The sequence below is a fragment of the Piliocolobus tephrosceles genome, chromosome 3 (genome assembly GCF_002776525.5).
Source record: "Piliocolobus tephrosceles isolate RC106 chromosome 3, ASM277652v3, whole genome shotgun sequence".
Classification (NCBI taxonomy): domain Eukaryota; kingdom Metazoa; phylum Chordata; class Mammalia; order Primates; family Cercopithecidae; genus Piliocolobus; species Piliocolobus tephrosceles.
Window position 1 is genome coordinate 177,824,787 of NC_045436.1, and position 18,407 is coordinate 177,843,193.

General features: G+C 51.9%; 2 protein-coding genes across 3 annotated transcripts in view; both read right to left on the reverse strand.

Annotated features, from left to right (window-relative positions):
• Positions 1-11,253, reverse strand: part of C3H4orf50 (chromosome 3 C4orf50 homolog) — a 60,730-nt gene extending 49,477 nt beyond the window's left edge. Inside the window, exons 1-3 of one of the 2 annotated variants that reach the window (XM_026455645.1) lie at positions 10,950-11,253; positions 4,929-5,067; positions 1,072-1,611 (exon numbers count right to left, since the gene is read on the reverse strand). In XM_026455645.1, coding sequence (XP_026311430.1) covers positions 1,072-1,611; positions 4,929-5,067; positions 10,950-11,236 — 966 coding nt within the window. In that variant the 5' untranslated portion in view covers positions 11,237-11,253. The remainder of the gene's footprint in view (positions 1-1,071; positions 1,612-4,928; positions 5,068-10,949) is intronic. The other variant, XM_026455646.1, reaches the window with a different exon arrangement.
• Positions 11,254-11,294: 41 nt separating this feature from the next.
• Positions 11,295-18,407, reverse strand: part of JAKMIP1 (janus kinase and microtubule interacting protein 1) — a 183,546-nt gene continuing 176,433 nt past the window's right edge. The window contains exon 22 of the mRNA XM_023206885.1: positions 11,295-11,351. Within this exon, the coding sequence (XP_023062653.1) occupies positions 11,310-11,351 (42 nt within the window). The 3' untranslated portion in view covers positions 11,295-11,309. The remainder of the gene's footprint in view (positions 11,352-18,407) is intronic.

The window sequence follows — 18,407 nt, forward strand, 5'->3', positions numbered from 1 at the left end:
AAGATGCACGCACAGAATTGCCACCAGGGAACCGTTGTCACCTTTGGTGCTACAGGTGAAGTGGGAGAAGAGGTGACTGCTTCCAGAGGAGAGGGACCAGACTTCACAAGCACATATGAGTCTTGTGGCACAGCATGTCGAAGATCTTGTCTAGCGCAGGGCCTGGCAGTCGGCAGGAACTCATTGGAGGTTGGACAGATGGATGGACAAGAGTGAGTGGACAATAAGGGATATAAGGTGGCTGGTTAGCTGCCTGGCCAGTGGCCAGAGGGGTAGATAGATGAACAGATGGTGTGGTGAATGAGAAGATAACGGAATATGGCTAGACAAGTGGGAGAGGGTGAGTGCTAGGGTCTGAATGGCTGTGTTCCCCCACCAAATTTATGATGAAATCCTAATCCTCAATGTGAGGGTGTCAGGTGGTGGGGTCTTTGGGAGGTAATTAGGTCATGACAGTGGAGGCTTCATGGATGGTATAAGTACCCCAGAAGGCTCCCTCTCCCTCCTGCCCCATGAGGACCCAGTGAGAAGGCCCTCCCCCCACACCAAATCTGCTGGTGCCTTGATCTTGGACCTCCAGTCTCCAAAAGTGTGAAAAATAAGTTTCTGTTGTTTATAAGCCACCATCTATGATATTTTTTTTAATAAAAGCCCAAACAGATTTCAACAATGGGAAAACAAGTGGTTTAGTAAGTGGGCTCATAAGTGGCTGTGTGGACAAGCAGCTGTTAGAATGAATGGGAAAATGATGGTGGGTAGATGGGTGAGTGGTTGGATAGGTGGATGGATGGATGATGGGCAAGTGTGTGCATCTGAGGATGGACAGGTGGGTGGACACGGTTGGTGGATGGGTAGTGAGGTGGGCATGCACTGAATGAGTGAGTGAGGTTAGATGGAAGGGTGGGTGGGGAGGTGAGTAGATGCAGTGAAGGACGATGGACAGGGCTGGCAGGGTTGGACAGGTGTACGAAGAGGAGCCCGGAAAATGAATGGGTCAAAGACCTGACCAAGTGGCTGGAGGAGAAAGAAAAAGGCAAAAGATCACTCCTGCCCTGGGTTGCCGCCACTTACCAGGCTGCAGTGACCAACAGGGGCCTGGGCTCCCAGCTCCTCTCGCAGGCACTGGTTCTGCTGGGCGAGGTCCTCCACCTGGCACTGCAGGCCGATCTCCGACAGTTTCAGCCCATAGATGAAGCAGCGCAGCTCCTCCAGCTGCCCGCGGAGCTGGCGCTCTGTGGCCCGGTGCTGCTGCAGCCTGCGCGCCGCCTCCTCTCGCTCGCGCTCGCTGCGCTCTGCCCTCGCCTGCAGGGCGCGCAGTTCCGCGGTCGCCTCGGGGGCGCTCTGGAGGCCCGGGGCCGCGATGTCCCGCTGGGCCAGCAGGAGGCCCGCGGCGTGGCAGAGGCGTCGCACGTTGCGCTCCAGCCGCTGCACCTGCGCCCGCAGGACGCGTTCCTGCTCGCGCACCAGGCCCAGCTGGCGCCGCTGGGTCCGCCGGCTGCGCTCCAGGGCCGCCGCCTGCTGCCCCACTGCCTCGTCCTTGCGCCGCAACCGCTCCTGCAACCGCCGCAGCCGCCACTGCTGCCGCCTGGCCACGCTCTCCTTCTCCCGGATCTACAAGTTGGCGGTGGATGAGGGCGTCAGCAAGCCCGAAGGACACGCCACGGCTCACATTGATTCTGTCTTGACTTAACATTTCCGTATTTTGTGCATGGTGCGTTTTTGCATTTTGTGCATTATAATAGTGCATCACAATATTATCTCTTTGACTGTTTTGCATCATTTTAAATTTGGCACGGAGGCAAGTGTCTCTCTCAGCTCATCCACCCTAGTCTGGGCCCTGCACCCTCAAGAGCTCCCTCAAGAGTCCTGGAAGGGAGCTGTGCAGGTGGCAGGATGGCCATCAGCGAGTGCACATCCTCAGGGCCGCTGGAGATGTCCCGATACTGAATACATCCGCACCTGAGTGCACACACCTGCTCCGGAGCCTCCCAGGTGTCCCCACTTCCACCCCAGAACTGCCCAGAGATCCCCATTTCCTATCTACAGGGTCAATGCTTGGCCCACCCAGGGTCAGCTGGCTCCAGCAGGTGAGTCAGGACACCAGTGCCACAGCAGCTGTCATTACTGTGGACTTTCCACCTGGAGGGAGGTATGTTACTACTTCTGAGGGACACTCAGAAGTGACTTGCATATCATGCAGCTAAAATTCACTGCGGCCAGGATGCCAAGCGCCTTGTACCTGACTCATGCCTTTTCTTCTTTCATCTGCCCACCTGCCTGGCCAGGGAACACATCTGCCGCTTCCCACCCATGGGCCATGAGCTGGACTGGGGTGAACCACCCACGGCGAAAATTAGAGCTGTTTCCTACTTTTCAGAATTAACTCCAGCAAAGGGATAGAACTGCCTCTACGTCAATCTTTCAATTGCCAGCACTTGCTGCTGCTCTTCTGCCAGGGAGCTTCCGGAAAACAGAAACAAACAAGCTAAGAGCAAACGTGAAAGAGGAAACCTGGGAACAGCTCAGACAAGCTTTGTTTGATAGTTCTGGGGAACGTGGGGCAGATAAAAGTTGGGGTCAGATTCCCTGGGAGGAGAATTCTCCCGGCCTTCCTGAAGGCATGTATTCTGTAATGATCTTTGCATGGTGACCGGTGGAGGGACTTCAGAGCCTGGATGGTCTGCCTTTGACAGCTTTCAGAATGACCGCAGGTCACTGCAGAAACAAGGCATCTTCATATGCAAATGCTTACTGGAAACACTGACAGCAACAAAGCAAAACTGCTATTTGGTACATACAGGTGCGAAGGGCATGGAAAACTTGCTCATGCACTCCTGCAAAACTCGCTTCAAAATACAAATGTTTGCAGCGAGAGATTTAGGGTTAGAGGGTTGGGGGCTGGGTGGCAGCTGAGCCAAGGGGCGACTGAGAGATCCTAAGCAATTTTGCTATCACTTTGAACATCTGCCGCCCATCTGGAAATTGAGTTTTATGACGAGTCTTTCCCAGGAGCATACACAGCACATGAGACAGATTTAATAAGACGACGCATGTAGAAGAGGGTTTAGTGTTCCCCTGCAGAAACTGCTGGTCCCTGCAGTACCTTTCACTCCCTAACAGCGTATCACTTGCTGTCACCCTCATCTTTTGCCCCTTATCACACTGTGAACATCATTACAGGGCTGGGTCCAATTCATCTTGGAAATTCTATATGCACATAGGGCACAGCTCAAAAAGTATTTATGACAGCATTTTCCACGAGACATCACATCAGTGGCGGAGGAGTCCCACTCAACGCTACTCTACCTGTGTTAAAACTCCCCTCAGGATGGTAATGAGGAGGTACTATGAGCCAAGGAGAAGTAACTCGATTTTCTGCACCTGAAGTTCAGTATAAAGGGGAAAAAAATTCCACTAGGATATCTCCCTGGCATCTCAAGGACTATTTTCAATTTAATTGGAATCCTTGTATTTCCACGTCCAATTCTATTTCAGCAAATAGCTATGCCAAGTGCTTTTGCAGGTTTTTGACAGTTTCTCACCGTAAGAAACATGTATGAAACACCTGTGAACATCATGCCCATGATACACACCTGTGTACAGCTGACACCAGTTTCTCAAAACGGCACTCCCTCTAGCACATGTGATGTGCTTTTACGTTTCTTAGTCTCTATTGATTTGATTTTTAAGTGCAGTTGTGAGCCCCTGAATTGAATCGATCTCACCTCCCACAGATGGGTCGCAACCTACAAATTGAAAATCCCTGGCTGCATTCTAAATAGCAGCAGGCTAGAACAGGATGCCTCCAGGGGACTGTTGGGCGCCACATGCGGCTACCTTGGAGTTTTGTGGTTTTTGCCTCTGCAGCCTTTCCTAAAAATGGCCTACCCTCCAGCCCCATCATCCTTCCCCTGGAACATTTCAGTAATGGCTAATAATTATAAAAGCAGATAGTGTCATTTAAATACCTACTGTTGGGAGTGTTTTACATGTATCAATTCAACCCACACAACAATCTGAGGGGGTTGGTACTATATCATTCCCACTTCACAGATGAAGAAGCTGAGGCCCAGAGAGGTTAAGTCACTTGCCCAAGGTCACACAGCTAGTGAGTGGCAGAGCCAGGGTTTGGCTCCAGGCCTCTGCCTCCAGAGCCCCCGACCCTTAACTGCTCACTCCTTCTCCAGGGAGCTCTCGAACTTCTCCCCCTGCCTCCGCCATCTCTCTCTGCCATGCAGGGAGAATGGCATTCCCCAAAGGACCATCTGACCCCGAGGCTTCCCTACTTAAGTCTCCTAAAGCTTGTTCCCATTGTATTCAGAATTGGGCCATGCAGCAAAGTTAGCCATCTGGCCCCTCTGAAACTTTCCGACTCACCCACTCCATCCCCCCAGCACGGTGATATGCTCTTTGTTCTCGCACACCTCTGTGCTATGGCCCATGCTGTCACTCACGCCTCACAGGCCCTTCCCAACAAGGCCCAACTCACACGGCCTCAGCTCTCTGTAGCTCTCCTCAACTCCCCCAGCCCCCTGAACACACGCTTGGGGGGGGGTTCGCACACTCCCCCATGTCACCCCACATCCAGGTTTAGAGTTATTTGTTTCTTATCAGTCTCCCCCATCTGCATAAGAGCTCCAGACCCCAGGAGCCCTGCATCAGCCAACTCTTGTCCTCAGGCTGTGGCCTGGAGCTGAGGTCCTCAGGCACAAGAGCTTCCAGCAAGTGTGCAGCCCCCACCCCCACATCCCTGCACGCCCCAGGCCCTGCAGTCACTACCATGCACCATGAACTTAGGATCTCTCTAACCCTCCCGCCTGGGCTCTCCCAGGCCCACCCTGTACTGCTTTGTCCACCTGCAGCTACTACTGAGTTCCAGCAGCCCTGAAGGCCAGGAAACAGGGACTGGAAAGGAGAAGGAAACGTACCTGGCTGGCCAGCTCCCCCTGCAGCACTGCCAGCTTCTCCTGGGCCCGCAGCCAGGCGCTTCTCTCCTGAGTCACGTGGGTGCTCAGCTGGTCCACCTTCCGGAGGAGTTTCCTCTCTGACAGCTCCAGCTCCTGAATTCTGCAGCATGAAAAGCAGGGAGGCACTTGCTCAGGGTGCAGTCAACATGGCCTAAGGCTTTTGCAGACCCCGGGGCCAAATTATTATTATTATTATTGTTTTTGTCATTTGGTCAATTCAATGTTCTGGCAAAATTACGTTTTGTATAATATTCATGAATATAGGTTAAGTCACTTGCCCAAGATTATCTACAATACTTCAAAGACGTTATTTGAACAATTAGGTACCATGCATCAGAAATCTTCAATGTTCTCACACCGAAGCCAGTAATTGCAGATTCAGGTGATGCCAACTAAGAGTGCCTGAGCTTGAGCCATTTAGGCTAAGAGCTTTAACTTGGTGGTTTCAATGAATCCTCACATTACCAGCTGCAGGTGGGTTCTGCTACCCCTACTTCACACGTGAGCAAATAGGATCAGAGGTGGCAGAATTTTGCCCAAAGTCACACAGCATTATAGAATCTAGTTGGTCTTACTTCCGGACTTAGCATTGTCAGCCTCTGCTCTGCTGTCTCCCATTTTAGCTACGTTCTTATAAACCTAAGGAATAATTGAAGTTCAGAAAAAGATTTCTACAACTGAAAAAAATTAATCTCTGCATTACTTACTCTTCCAGATGAGAAGCTGGAAGTGGCTTAACTGTCTATTAGGAATGGCTAAGTCACAGGAAGGCTTTGCGTGGTCTTGCAAACACACTGGAGCTATGTCACAAGCAGACATGAACCCAGACTGGATGTGAACCCTGACTGCAGCTCTGTGGGAGGGAGACACAAGCAGGGTGGGGGCAGAAAGTCCAAAAAGAAAGCCCAGGCTCCTGGACCAATGGGGAGAGAAGGCACTGAAATGATTGGCCTGTCTCCCATTGTGCCTACTTTCCAAGTCCCCTTAATATGTCAATCTTGCCTCTATAATAGAAACCATGATCCACATGAAGGTGCATTCATAGCCTCCGTGCCTAAGCTCTGCATATCCTCACTCCTCCCCAAGTCCCCGCTGGACACCTGCACATCCAGGACAGATACTGCTGCCCTGAGTGAAGAACTAGCTTTGCCTGCCGGCTCTGCCATTCACCAGCCATGGGGTCTTAGCAGGGCTAGTTCAGCACTATGACCCTCCGTAACTTTATCTATAAAATAGAGGTCATTAACCTTGTTCAGTAGGTTTTCAGGAAGATTAAATTACATGATGCATTATTATTAATGATAAGGCCAAGAGTCCCTCTCCTATTCCAGTTCTCATGCCCTGAGGAAAGGTCTCAGGGGTGGCAGACCAGAGCGTGCTTTCTCGTGAGGATCATAATCAAGCTCCTTCCAAACTGGACCACAGGAGCAGCTCCAGTCAGCCAGTCAGGCTGAGTGCTTTCCGATGAGTTATACGATATGGGGAGATTTGCTAGGAAAAACAAAAGCCTTTCTTTCTAGTCCTGAGACCAATCTGTAACAATAACTATGAGAACAGTAGTTAATTCTGATACGATTCCTAATCTTAAACGAAGCAGAAAATGACGAATTTCACTTCGGCAGGGCAAATTTTGGCCCCAAGTTTATCCAGGCCCTAATCCCTGGAACCTATGAATGTTACCTAAAATGCAAGAGAGACTGCAGATAGGATTAAGTCAAGGATGGCGAGATGGGGATATGGACTCGGATTCGCTGGCTGGTCTCTAAGACCAATCACTAGTGTCCTTGAGAGAGGGAGACAGAGAGGGTTGAGTCTAGGGATGGCCGTGTGGCCACCAATGCAGGATTGCATGCAGCTGGCTCCAAAGATGGAGGCAAGGCCGGGAGCCCAGGAATGCAGCTCTAGACGTGGAGAAGACCAGGAAATGGATTTCCCCTCCAGCCTCGGAGAGGGCTTGGCTCCACTGACAGCTCGACTAGCTCAGGAAGACTGATTCCCACTTCTGGCCACCAAGCTTGTGGTGACGTGTTACAGCAACCGTGGGAAGCTAATACACTCACAAATATGACATTGCCAGTGAAGTATCACTGTTCCCCAATTAAACCAATAACAAATGTGGATGATACTTTTAGTGTGTTTTTAGTTTTTTTGTTTGTTTGTTTTGGTTTGGTTTTTTGAGATGCAGTTTGGCTCTTGTTGCCCAGGCTAGAGTGCAATGGCACAATCTTGGCTCACTGCAACATCCACTTCCCGGGTTCAAGTGATTCTCCTGCCTCAGCCTCCCGAGTAGCTGGGATTACAGGCAAGCCGTACCATGCCCGGCTAATTTTGTATTTTTAGTAGAGACAGGGTTTCTCCATGTTGGTCAGGCTGGTGTTGAACTCTCGACCTCAGGTGATCTGCCCGCCTCGGCCTCCCAAAGTGCTGGGATTACAGGCACCGTGCTGGCCTAGTATGATTTTAAGGATTAATTATGTTAATACTTGTTAAGCCTGTGAACAGTGGCTTGGTACTGAACAAGTACTCGGTAAGTGCTTAGCTATTATTAATTTTACGGCATGTAGATGAGGAATAAATATGCAAAATGATAGTGTTATGAAGATGGGAGTGGGATTTTCTTCACATTTCTAACAAAGATGTTATATTATTTTGAGAAGAAATGCTTTTGTGCTTCAACTCTTTATTTAAAGCGAATCCAAGACATACTACCTGGCTTTTCCCCGCTAGACCCAAACACATTGTGACATTCGCCTGAAATCCGTGCTCAGAATTGTGCTTTCAGACCCTGGCCTCAGCTTTCGGCAGCCCTGAATCACTTAGTATTTCATCCCTCAGCCTCAGTTTACTTGTTTGTCAAAGGCGCTGATGTCACTCTATGCATCACAGGGTCCAAGAGAGCCAAGATGGGGCAAGTATGGGAGGGCTTAGCCCTGTGCCAGCTCCCTTTTCTCCTCCTCTGGCCCCTCTCCTGCAAGATGGTGTACCTCACCTTTAAAGAGAACAGAGGATGAGCCCTCATTCCCCCACAGGCCTGGTCAGAGGCCCCTCCTCCCCACAGCTCATGGTGTCCCCCTGGGCACTCTGTCTCCCCCTCCCATGGAGGGGTCTCCTTTGGCTGGGGTTCCCTGCCTGTCTTCCTGGGGTCCATTGATCTTCTGGTTTCCACCGCCAACCTTTCTAGAAGATTTGAATGTACAACCCTGTATGGGCCTACGCTGCTAGTCTCTCGGGCCAGGGCCCTGCCTTTCCCAGCTCTCAGCACCCAGGACTTTTGATATGGACTCAGTGCATCCCTGCAGAGTTCCTGTGTTGAAGGCCTAACCCCCAAGTTCCTTAGAATGTGATTATATTTGGAGATAAGCCTTTTCAAAGAGGCAATTAAGTTGAAAGAAAGTCATGAGCGTGGGCCCAGATCCAACCTGACTGGGGTCCTTGTAAGAGGAGGAGATGAGGACACAGACACACACAGAGGGATGACCATATGACAACACAGGGAGAAGGTGGAGTCCACAAGCCACGGAGTGAGGCCTCAGGAGAAACCAACCCTGCCGACCCCTCGAGCTTGGACTTTTGGGCTCCAGAAATGTGAGAAAATAAATTTTTGTTAAGTCACCCAGGTCTGCAAATAATGTCATTTCATTATAACGCTGGTGAGGAAAAAAAAAAGATTCCCAGCCAGGGCCACTATCTATGTGGAGTTGGCCCATTCTCCCCATGTCTGCATGGGCTTTCTTGGGGTACCCTGGTTTCCTCCTACAGCCCAAAACTGCACGTTAGGTGAGCCGGCCTGTCAACACAGTCCCAGCCTGCGTGAGTGTACACGTGGGTGTGAGTGTCCTGTCCAGGCCTTGCACCCTGAGCTGCCGGGAGAGGCCCCAGCCACCTGTGGCCCTGAACTGGAACAACTGGGTAAATAATCATCTCACTTGTGTTTTTTTGAGTCTTTCTTAAATTTAAATTTGTTTGAGTCTTTCACATTTATTTCAATGTTTAACATTAGAAGAGGTTGCAGTCTTTATTTGAAAGTTTGGTGATGTTTTTGTGACCTGAAATATGCTGTAGGAACTTAACTCTTATTTGCATCAATTAGCCTATGGTCAAATTACTTTTGTGGCCGGGCGTGGTGGCTCACATCTATAATCCCAACACTTTCGGAGGCCAAGGCGGGCAGATCCCTTGAGGTCAGGAGTTCGAGATCAGCCTGGCCAACATGGTGAAACCCTGTCTCTACTAAAAATACAAAAATTAGCCTGGCGTGGTGATGGGCACTTGTAGTTCCAGCTACTCGGGAGGCTGAAGCAGGAGAATCACTTAAACCCAGGAGGTGGAGGTTGTAGTGAGCCAAGATTATGCCATTGCATTCCGGCCTGGGTGACAGAGTAAGATTCTATCTCAAACCAAAGCAAAATAATAAACAAAAACAAATTGGTTTTGTTGTATGTTGCTTCACTTAGTCACAGTTTCCAAGAACCTATGGACAACATTCAGTTGTGCTTTGTCATGGCAACCCAGGCAAACTAACATAACTTAGTATATGACTCTTGGAGGGTAAGTGTATTGCTGAATGAATGAAGGGATGGGCAATCGCATACAGTAACAGAAGAATTTCTCTGATTTGTGAATTTCTTCATGCATAAAATTTCACCAAAGGGAAGAAAAGTGAATCACATGTGCATCCACATTCAATGGCCTGCCTTTACTGAAACAAAGGCAAGAACAAGAAAATGGGGAAGTCCTACAAAAATCCAAGGCATGCGGCTACTGGGACATGAGTAGCCTGTCAGAATTGATCCCCGCCACCACTGCACTATGCTTCCATGCTGGGTGTCTCTGATCTACATGCAAGGCCTAACCTCGTTCTGCCAGTCTGGGTGTCAAGACATCGTCAGGAAACAGGATGGGCTTTAGAGAGAGACCTGGATTCAAATGCCCCACCTTGAGACCAGGTCAACTTCATCAGGCAAACAGAGCCCACACCAGGAAGTTCTACAGAGAGAAACGGATGCAGAGAACCTATTTCAAAGATGACAGCAGAGTCCAAAGGCCAGACAGAGATGACAAGCAGCCTGGATTAGCAACTGCCAGAAGCCACCTCTGCCCTGGGGGCTGGACGGTCACACAAGGAACAGATGCTGTTACCAGGGCAGGGCAGAGCAGCCAGGCCACCTAGTGGGAGCTGGGACCACAGAGGAAGCCGAGAGCACGTCTGAGTTATAGCCACAGTGGGAGACGTCACTGTGGGAACAAGAGCGACTTTATTTAAATGCTAATCCAGCACGTGACTCTTGACTAACCCTGAGTCCACGAATGCCTCCAAGATGTGGACTTGATGTAGTTCTCTTTACGTAGAAACACCTATTCATTGTGAGTTTCCTCCAAAACAACCCCTGTTGTTGCAGAAACCATAGGCTGTGATTCCTGTAGCCACCTATGCAAGCCTTCCAGAGCACATATGCTTTTTCCCCAGGATATAAGCCCTGGGTTCCGGGTGGAAGGTTTGCTGCATGGACATCTATTTGTCTGGCAGCTGCCTAAAATCATGCTTCTGTCTGCAAGTTCCCCTAAAAAAATCACCCCAAACTGACAAACTGGATTTGTCCGCCTCTTTCTTTGGTTTCTCAGTTCCTTCTGTACTTCCGGGTCACTTTGTACATATGACCCTTTCATGGAACAGTCACCCAGAGCAGAAGAGAGGGAGAAGACCTGGCTTCTCCCTGCCTCCCTCCATTTCAGGGCCTCCTGTTGGCTGCACCTAAATGGAAGCTTTTGAGCAGAGGAGCCCAGGCAGCCTCACCTGCAGGTACAGAGCCAAAGGAGGAGGGCGGGAGAAGCACAAGGCAAGTGACTGCGTGGGCAGGTTACGTGCCTTTGGAGAGGCGGTTTCCCCAACTGTGTGGTGTGATTCAACACACCATGGTGACACACTCTGATGGCCCTGGGGTTTGTGAAATACACACAGAGAGATCAAAATGGCATCGCTACCTGCTTCTCAGCCCGGACTCTGATGTCATGTACTTGTCCACCGCTGCTGACAGCTTCTGCTGGGAGGACTCCAGCTGCCTCCTGAGGGCCCCCGTATCCACGTCTGGGCCACCAGCTGCTTCTTCCTGAAGACGTGCCTGCTCCTCAGCACTATCTTCCATGTCCTGGAATATCCAGGATGTGTCCATCTTCACATCAACGTTCATTATGTCGAGCCCCTCACTGCCGGGGGCTCTGATGACATAGCTGAAACTCTTCTCAGTCCGTCCCTTAGCTGTTGGCTCCATCTCGCAAATATTTCATGGGGCAAGACTTACTAATAAAATTAAGTGAGTTTGCAACATTGACTTCCTGGAGATTTCAAGGTGGTGGTTGTGACTTCAGATTGTTCAGGAGAATATCCTTTGAGAAGGGCAAGAACAGGTGGATTATTCATGAGTGGGTGACTTGGGTTTCATCTGCACAAGCATCATACAATATGAATGAAAGCCTCTCGTTTTACAAGTCAGCATGCCAGAACTCACGCAAAGCAAGAAAAAGTTGCAGAAAAATCACATGAGATGAAATGCCTAGTGATGAACACAGAGAGGAAAAATAAGATCTCCAGGTAAGGCCGTCAGATGTTAGAGATGCCCAGTAGTCAATGAAGCTCATCTTTTACCACATAATGAATAAAGTTGCACACCTCCTCTCTGAGTACAGCACATACTTTTCAAGGACCTAGAGTTTGCTAGGGGAAGAGGATGGGAAATTTATGCTGCCCTGGATGCCGTCTGCACCAGGGCCGGGGGCCTCTCCTGCCTTACCTAGTTTAATTCTCCTGGTGACCCTATGAGGTAGGCGTTAACACGACCATTATACAGATGGTCCGATGGAGGCTCTGGAAGGTGAAGGAGCTTATCTGGGCCCCACAGGTGGGATGGGAAGTAGCAGAGTCAGGATTCAAATATGGATCTGACTCCCAAACTAGAGAGTGTGCGTTCTAACACAGGAGATACAGTAATAGGTGAGCAACAAGACCCCAAAACAGGAGCAAATGCATCCTTTGGGCACCCGGAGGAGGGGGAGGGAGCCCCAGGCTGAAGAGATCGTAGGAGGAATGGGGGATGACAGCAGAGAGAGGTGGGGAGGGGACTCCCCCAGGTGGGGAGCATCCTCAGGCCACTGCCCTGCACAGAGAGGCAGGACAGGTGAAGGGAACGGGAGGACCAGACTGAGCTGGCCCGGTGGACACACAGAAGGAGGAAGTGGGGAGTGAGGACAGAGGAGGCTGGGTGCCATCCTTTTACAGGCACTCAAGGACTCTGGCGTTTCTGTGGGCCCCTGGGAGAAGGGAGGTGCCTGGTCAAATGTCATTTTGAGGATCGAGCACTCTGGGGTTTGCAGGAGCAAGATGGAGGCAGCTGAACCTGTAGGAGGAGGCAGCACCACCGGCCAGGCCTGGTGCAAAGAGGCGTCAGGACCAAGACAAACAGAAAATAAGAGGCTTCCCCTAACCCTGTTAAAAATAAGAAACGTCCCCCCTCCCATTTCTTAGAGCCTTTACTTTAGAAAATTTGTAAGTTCTTTCTTTCTTTCTTTTTTTTTTTTTTTTGAGGCGGAGTCTCGCTCTGTCGCACTGGCTGGAGAAAGCGAAATAAGCCTTTTGCCAGCTGTATGACCCGAGAATGTTTTCCTGAAGGACCTGGGCACCGCCTCTTTGGGATGTAAATTCCAAGGAAAACAGCGCCCCTAGTGTTCAGTTGGAGGAAGGAGCCTAATTGGGCAGGCGCCTGGCTCCAAGATGCAAAACCTGTCACAGAAAGTGACAGAAGGGTGGAACCCAGGTGCAGGAGACGTTTTTTTCTCCTTTGTATCAAACAAATTAATGAACACAGAGGGTTGCCCCAGTTGCCAGGTGAGTTTAGGATGAACCATGTGAAACAATGACGCTATCAAGTCCTTTTCCGTAGGGATGAGGGTGAGAGAATGTGTGCGTGGATTGTGCCTGCCTGGCTCTACAAAAGGGTGAAACTTCTTTCTGTCTTTGCAATCTCTCAGTGGGTTGCCTGTAATGCATCTCATATCTTGGTTTAATGCTTATTCAATAATAAAACCTTTTTTTTCTTTTCTTTGTGATGAGGTTTCCTGCGCTGGGAGAAGCTTTTGTCTTTAATCATATTTTCCCAACAGTGGCCAATGTCTTGGTGGCCACAAGGGGTTTCAGTGGACCTGGGGCGGTCAGAGGCGGGGGGCAGGGGTGCAGTGGAGCCACTCAGATCCCAGGCGCTGGGACCAGGCTGCCTAGGTTCCAGGCCTGTCTCCGTCGCTTCTCAGATGTGATTTTGGACAAATTACTTAACTTCTCAAAAAAAAAGGAGGGTGAAAATCGTGCCTAAGTGAAGAGCTGTTGAGGAATAAATGAGTCAATCCCTGCAAAGCCCTCAGCAGAGCACCCGGCACACACTAAATACAGCATGCTGTCTGCTGGGTGGGGGGAGACGCAACACCGTCCAGCCGTGTCCAGCTTTCAAGCCTACTTGCCACATGATCCTAGGCAAGTGACTTGGCCCCCTGCAAGATGAAACTGACAGCAGTCCCCGCTCCCTGCTGTGGTGGTGACTAACTGAGCTCTGGGGAGGTGGCGGGGGGTGGTGGTTGGTCCTGTATCTGCACTGCACCATGAGCCCCAAGGAACCTCAGCCAGCAGGAGCCAATTCAGAGCAAGAGGATTGAGTGACAGCTGAAGGCAGCAGCAAGAGACTGAAAGATTACCCCAGGCCCACCAAGGAGGAGGAGGTGTTCCAGCCCTTCCTTGGGAGCAGCCCTGAGGGAGGGCCCGTCCTTCCTTCTCGCCTAAGGACAGTGAAGCAGGCAGGGCCTCTCCAGGGAAGTGTTCTCAAGTTTTTTAGGTAAGTGACGGAGGCTCTTGGGGGAAGAAGAAGGTCGAACAGAGAAAATCGTGGCCTGCCTATGGTTTACCAACCTCTGTGGTAGCCTGGGGTGGAGATCTAAGCCTGCAGGCCCCTCAGAAGTGACAGGGCCTGGGCAGGAGAAGGGGACAGATTGATGTGCAGATGTAAGGATGTAGGGTTCTGACCCCTTGGGATCCTTGGGGAGGTTCCCTGAGACTGAGGGTGGTAACAGGGAGAACACAGGCTATGGAAAAAATCAAGAGTCCCCGTTTCTACTGGAACAACAGCCCTTGAAATAAGGAGGTCTGGCCGCGTGAAGACCTGGGCTCCACCCTACTTCAGAGCTGGAATCTGGGGCGTAGAGAAGGGCCCTACAGAAGGCCCTAGGAGTCCCCACAAAAGGCCCTAGGAGTCTAGACAACCAGGCGGGGCAGGAGGGAAGAGGGCCCCACAATGGCATATTTGCCATTTCCCACCCAATTTGGCAGACCCCTGGCAAACCCTGTTTAAATGTCAGAAAATAACCAATATCAAACTGGCCATTGTTTGTCCTGGGAGTGTCAGGCAGGACTGCTACTGGTTACAGAGGGGTTACGGCTGGCGAGGAAGACGCGGGAGCGTCCATAGTCCTGGACGCTCCCGGCGGATAGAGGAGCAATGGATGGGGGCAGATGTTGAATTTGCTTGGGAAGGATAGGGAAGCCGCAGCTAAAGCGGGGCATGCAACCAGCCAGGGTGAGCCTTGCCCCTGACTGGGGGGAGAAGCCCGCCCACCCACATGTTTGTATTCCTCCCCTCCCCTCAGGGCCCAGCACCGAGCTGGGGGCAGGCTGTGTAGGATTTCACACCCTTGAGCGTGAGCCGACTCTCAGGGCATCCGTGTGAAATACAAAGCCCATTTCACCTAAGTTGCTCGGCACGTGCACTGCGCTTCAGCCAAAACACTTGTGGCCAACTGCAGACCCAGAAGGGAAGTGGGGTTCGGTGAGAAAAGCCTCACACCCATGGGGTAATGACCTCCCAGTTTGCCCAGAACCTCCTCCATTTTAAAACAGGAAGTCCTGTGTTCCCAGAATCCCCCGCCGTCCTGGACAAATCAGCCCGGCTTGTCCCTGCATAACTGGTCTCCTGGCCTCAGCCTCAGCCTTGGCTCCTCAGCCCGCAGGAGGCTGCCAGAGTGGTGGTGACAGAACGCAGTCTGACCCCTTGACTTCTCTGCCCCAGCTCCTCCCTGGTCGCCTTTGGCCTACAGAGGATTGGGGTGTAAGAGAGGGAAGTAGAAACCTGTGTTTGCACCACAGACATCTCTGTGCCAGGAACATTCAGGGCTGGCTCATCCGCTGAACCTCCCAGCTGGCCCGTGGGGAGGGCTATGCTACGGTGTGGAGCCACACTTCTCCTTTCTACCTGAGGAGGTGACCTTGGGTTCCCCAGACTTTGTAACTCTGCTACCCTGGAAATCACATACGTGTTACTAGACAACAACATTCAAAGCCCTGGCAGATGTGCCTGACCTGTGCACAGGGCTGTGGATGAAGGGTGAGTGCACTGGGGCGCAGCACAACTCCGAGGCTTCCTGAACACTGGGGTCCTAGCAGCCAGGACTGTGCCTAGCAGGGAGCCGGGAAGCCATGGCTGGGACTGTGACAAGAAATACTGGTTCCTAACAGGGACTCTGGATTTCTCTGCAGGGAAACCCCATACCTACCAGTGTGAGCCTCATGCTTCATCCTGCACTGCCTCCTGGAGGGCCAAAGAGAACAGGTCCTGGTCCCGGGCCGGCTGTATGGACTCCTCTGAGGACAACTCCCAAGGAGAGAACAGAGGATGCTATGTCTCCCACCAGCAGCCACGGTGGCCTGCGGGAGCCTGCGGGTCTAACCCTCCAGCTCAGACCTCTCCCAAGGCCTCACATGGGAACTATCACCACCATTCCTCAGAGCGGCAAGGACATTGCCAGTGTCTGTAGCAGGAAGAGGCCAGGCTGGCAGGGACAAATGGGTCTGACTTCAAAGCCAAGGCCATTTCGGTCACATGATCTCAGTGGGAGAGCCCAGCAAACACAGACACTGCCCTTCACCCGCTGAAGGATGGGGACAGGCAGGCGTGAGGACTGCGCTCCTGCAGTGGCTGCAAGAGTGCTGGACCGACATTCCAGAGACCCATGGGTGCCCCTAGACTTCTGCCCGCAGAAGTTAGCACAGCAGTGCATCCTGTGCTTCCCGGCCGGAAAGAGTAGGCGTGCCTTTGTTTTCACTCACTGTGCGATCCCACTCTCCCATCGCCCCCTGGGCTGCTAGGATGCCTATGTTTTCAACCAACATCAGTTTGTTTGTGTTTCACCAAGTGTTGGTAAGTTATGGAGGCTGAGCTAGTGGGTGCTTTGGGGTTTTGATTTCAAAAGAGAATGAGTAATGCTGGGCCATCCTGGTGCATTTCTGCTTAGAGATGGATCCTGGGATGTGGTGTGAGCAGTGCTCCCCAGCTGGCAGGGCCCTTTCTGTGCAGGGCACCGTGTCCTTCTCCATCCATGGATCTGGTCTTCTGAGAACTTCTAGCTCTTCTGTCGCCCTCACCCCATGAGTTCCCTCAATCGCCTAAATTTCAGTCGTTTCCCTTTTGTCCAAAGGTCCTTCTCACCAGAGACCACAGACCTGCTCCTTCCACCTGATGAGTAGGGCCTGAGCCTGTCCACCTGCAACCAGCTACGCATGACCCGGCCTGGCCTTCAGCTGGCTTTTCCCATGCAGACACAGCCAGCCTCCTCATCACATTCAGTCTTCTGTTTCACTTCATCTATTCTAATTCCAAACATCTTCCAGTGCAGAAGTTTGGGAGAGGCATCCTGTGAGCAGGTGGCTTCTTCTGGAGATGCCCCCACCCCACCCAGCCTAGAACGACAACAGGAACATCATCGGAAAGGAACTTGGGGAATTTCCTCCTGGGCTGACCATCCTCAGCTGATGTCTGACTCTCTGTAGCTGCCCCACTCCATCTGCTCTCCAGCGAGGCCTCCAACACCCTGACAGCTCCCCTGGCTCCATCCATGGGTGGCCTCCCAAGGCAGGAAGAGCTCACTTCCTCCCCACAGTGGTGACAGCAGGACCTGGTCTCAGGGCCACTGTGGAAATAACCTAGTTCCTGCAGGTGCTCCAGCGTCTCCTCCTTGGCAGCCCCTTGCAAATTACGACCAAGGTGCAACACAGGCCCGAGTGTGGCCTGCTTGGTGGTCATGTCTGCTCTCTCAGTCCTCAGTCCACCTGGTCCCAGGGATAGTCATGCTCTGAGACTTTTGCCGTGTCACACCCACAAGAGCGACAGAGCCCTCGGCCTCCCCTCCGAAATCTGAGGTCCCTGGGGTCGGCTCCTCCATGATGGGCAAGGCTCCAGCTCCTCAGCAGAGTCCTGCCCTCTCTCTCTGGCTACCAGCCGCTAAATCCAGCTGTGAACAGATTCAGAGGTTTTGCTGACCAGGACTTGAACTGGGGTTCACATTACAAGGACACTTGCAAGTCGCGCCGGCAGACAAACTCTGGGACGAACACAGCACGGTTCGTGGAGATTTATGTACACAGGGCAGAGACGGCACCCACCTGGGTCCAGCTGGACACGCACACTGTGGCCTGGGGCGGCATCTAGCGTGGGGATGAGGACTCGGGCCTGTCCCTAGACAGTGCAGTGGCTGCCGATCCCTTGGTTTCTGGTAATTGCACTTAGTTTCCTGGCATTCAGGTCTCTGCCCCCTTGGGCCTTCAAGGTGCCAGAGCTGGGACATGGATGTGGCTCCAAGTTTGACAAAATCCCCATCGTCCCTGCAGAGTCCTTACGGCTTGGGCTGGCCAGGACCCAGCCATGCGTCCAAAGGCTTCCCCTTAAAGCTACTGTCAAATATACATAAATTCTGTTTGCAGTCTCTGGACTTTGAATAGCTTGTTTCGCTGTTGAATTTGGTTTGAGTGGGGTTGGGGTTGCCGTAGGGACTCAGTTTATTCCATAAACTCTTTTTCTATCCTGAAAGATTAAAACATAATTTGAAACGACACAAGAACCAAGGGTTAAAATGACTGGAGGATCCCTTGGCTTTATCTGCCCCCTCCCCCCACTGCTGTCATGAACACCCCAGCTGAGCCCTGAGGGACCTTCCCCCACAACCCAGGAGAAGCAGCAGCAGCAGCAGGATCAGATCACCCATCCCCCAACACCCACCCACTCCCTGTGGCCACCCCCCCTCTGATCAGATGGGACTGAGTGTCAGATGTCCTCTCAGACCTGAGATCCTTCCTTTACTCAGTCCATAAACATTGAATGAATATCGACCATGTGTCCAGCACTGTCCCAGATACTTGGGTACAGAAGGTACCAGACCAAAGCCTTTGTGGACTGGGGTCAGCCTCAGGGACGCCCATGAGGACATGAGGCAGGGCCCCGGCCTCGGAGCTCAGCCCAAGGGGTCCAGGTAGCTACCTGGTGGGTGCTGTAGGTATCCCTGGAACCCAGGGGGCCCTCAGCCTGGGCTGGATTCAAAGACAGAACTCTAGAGTCTATGGGTCCTGGCAGCCCCTGG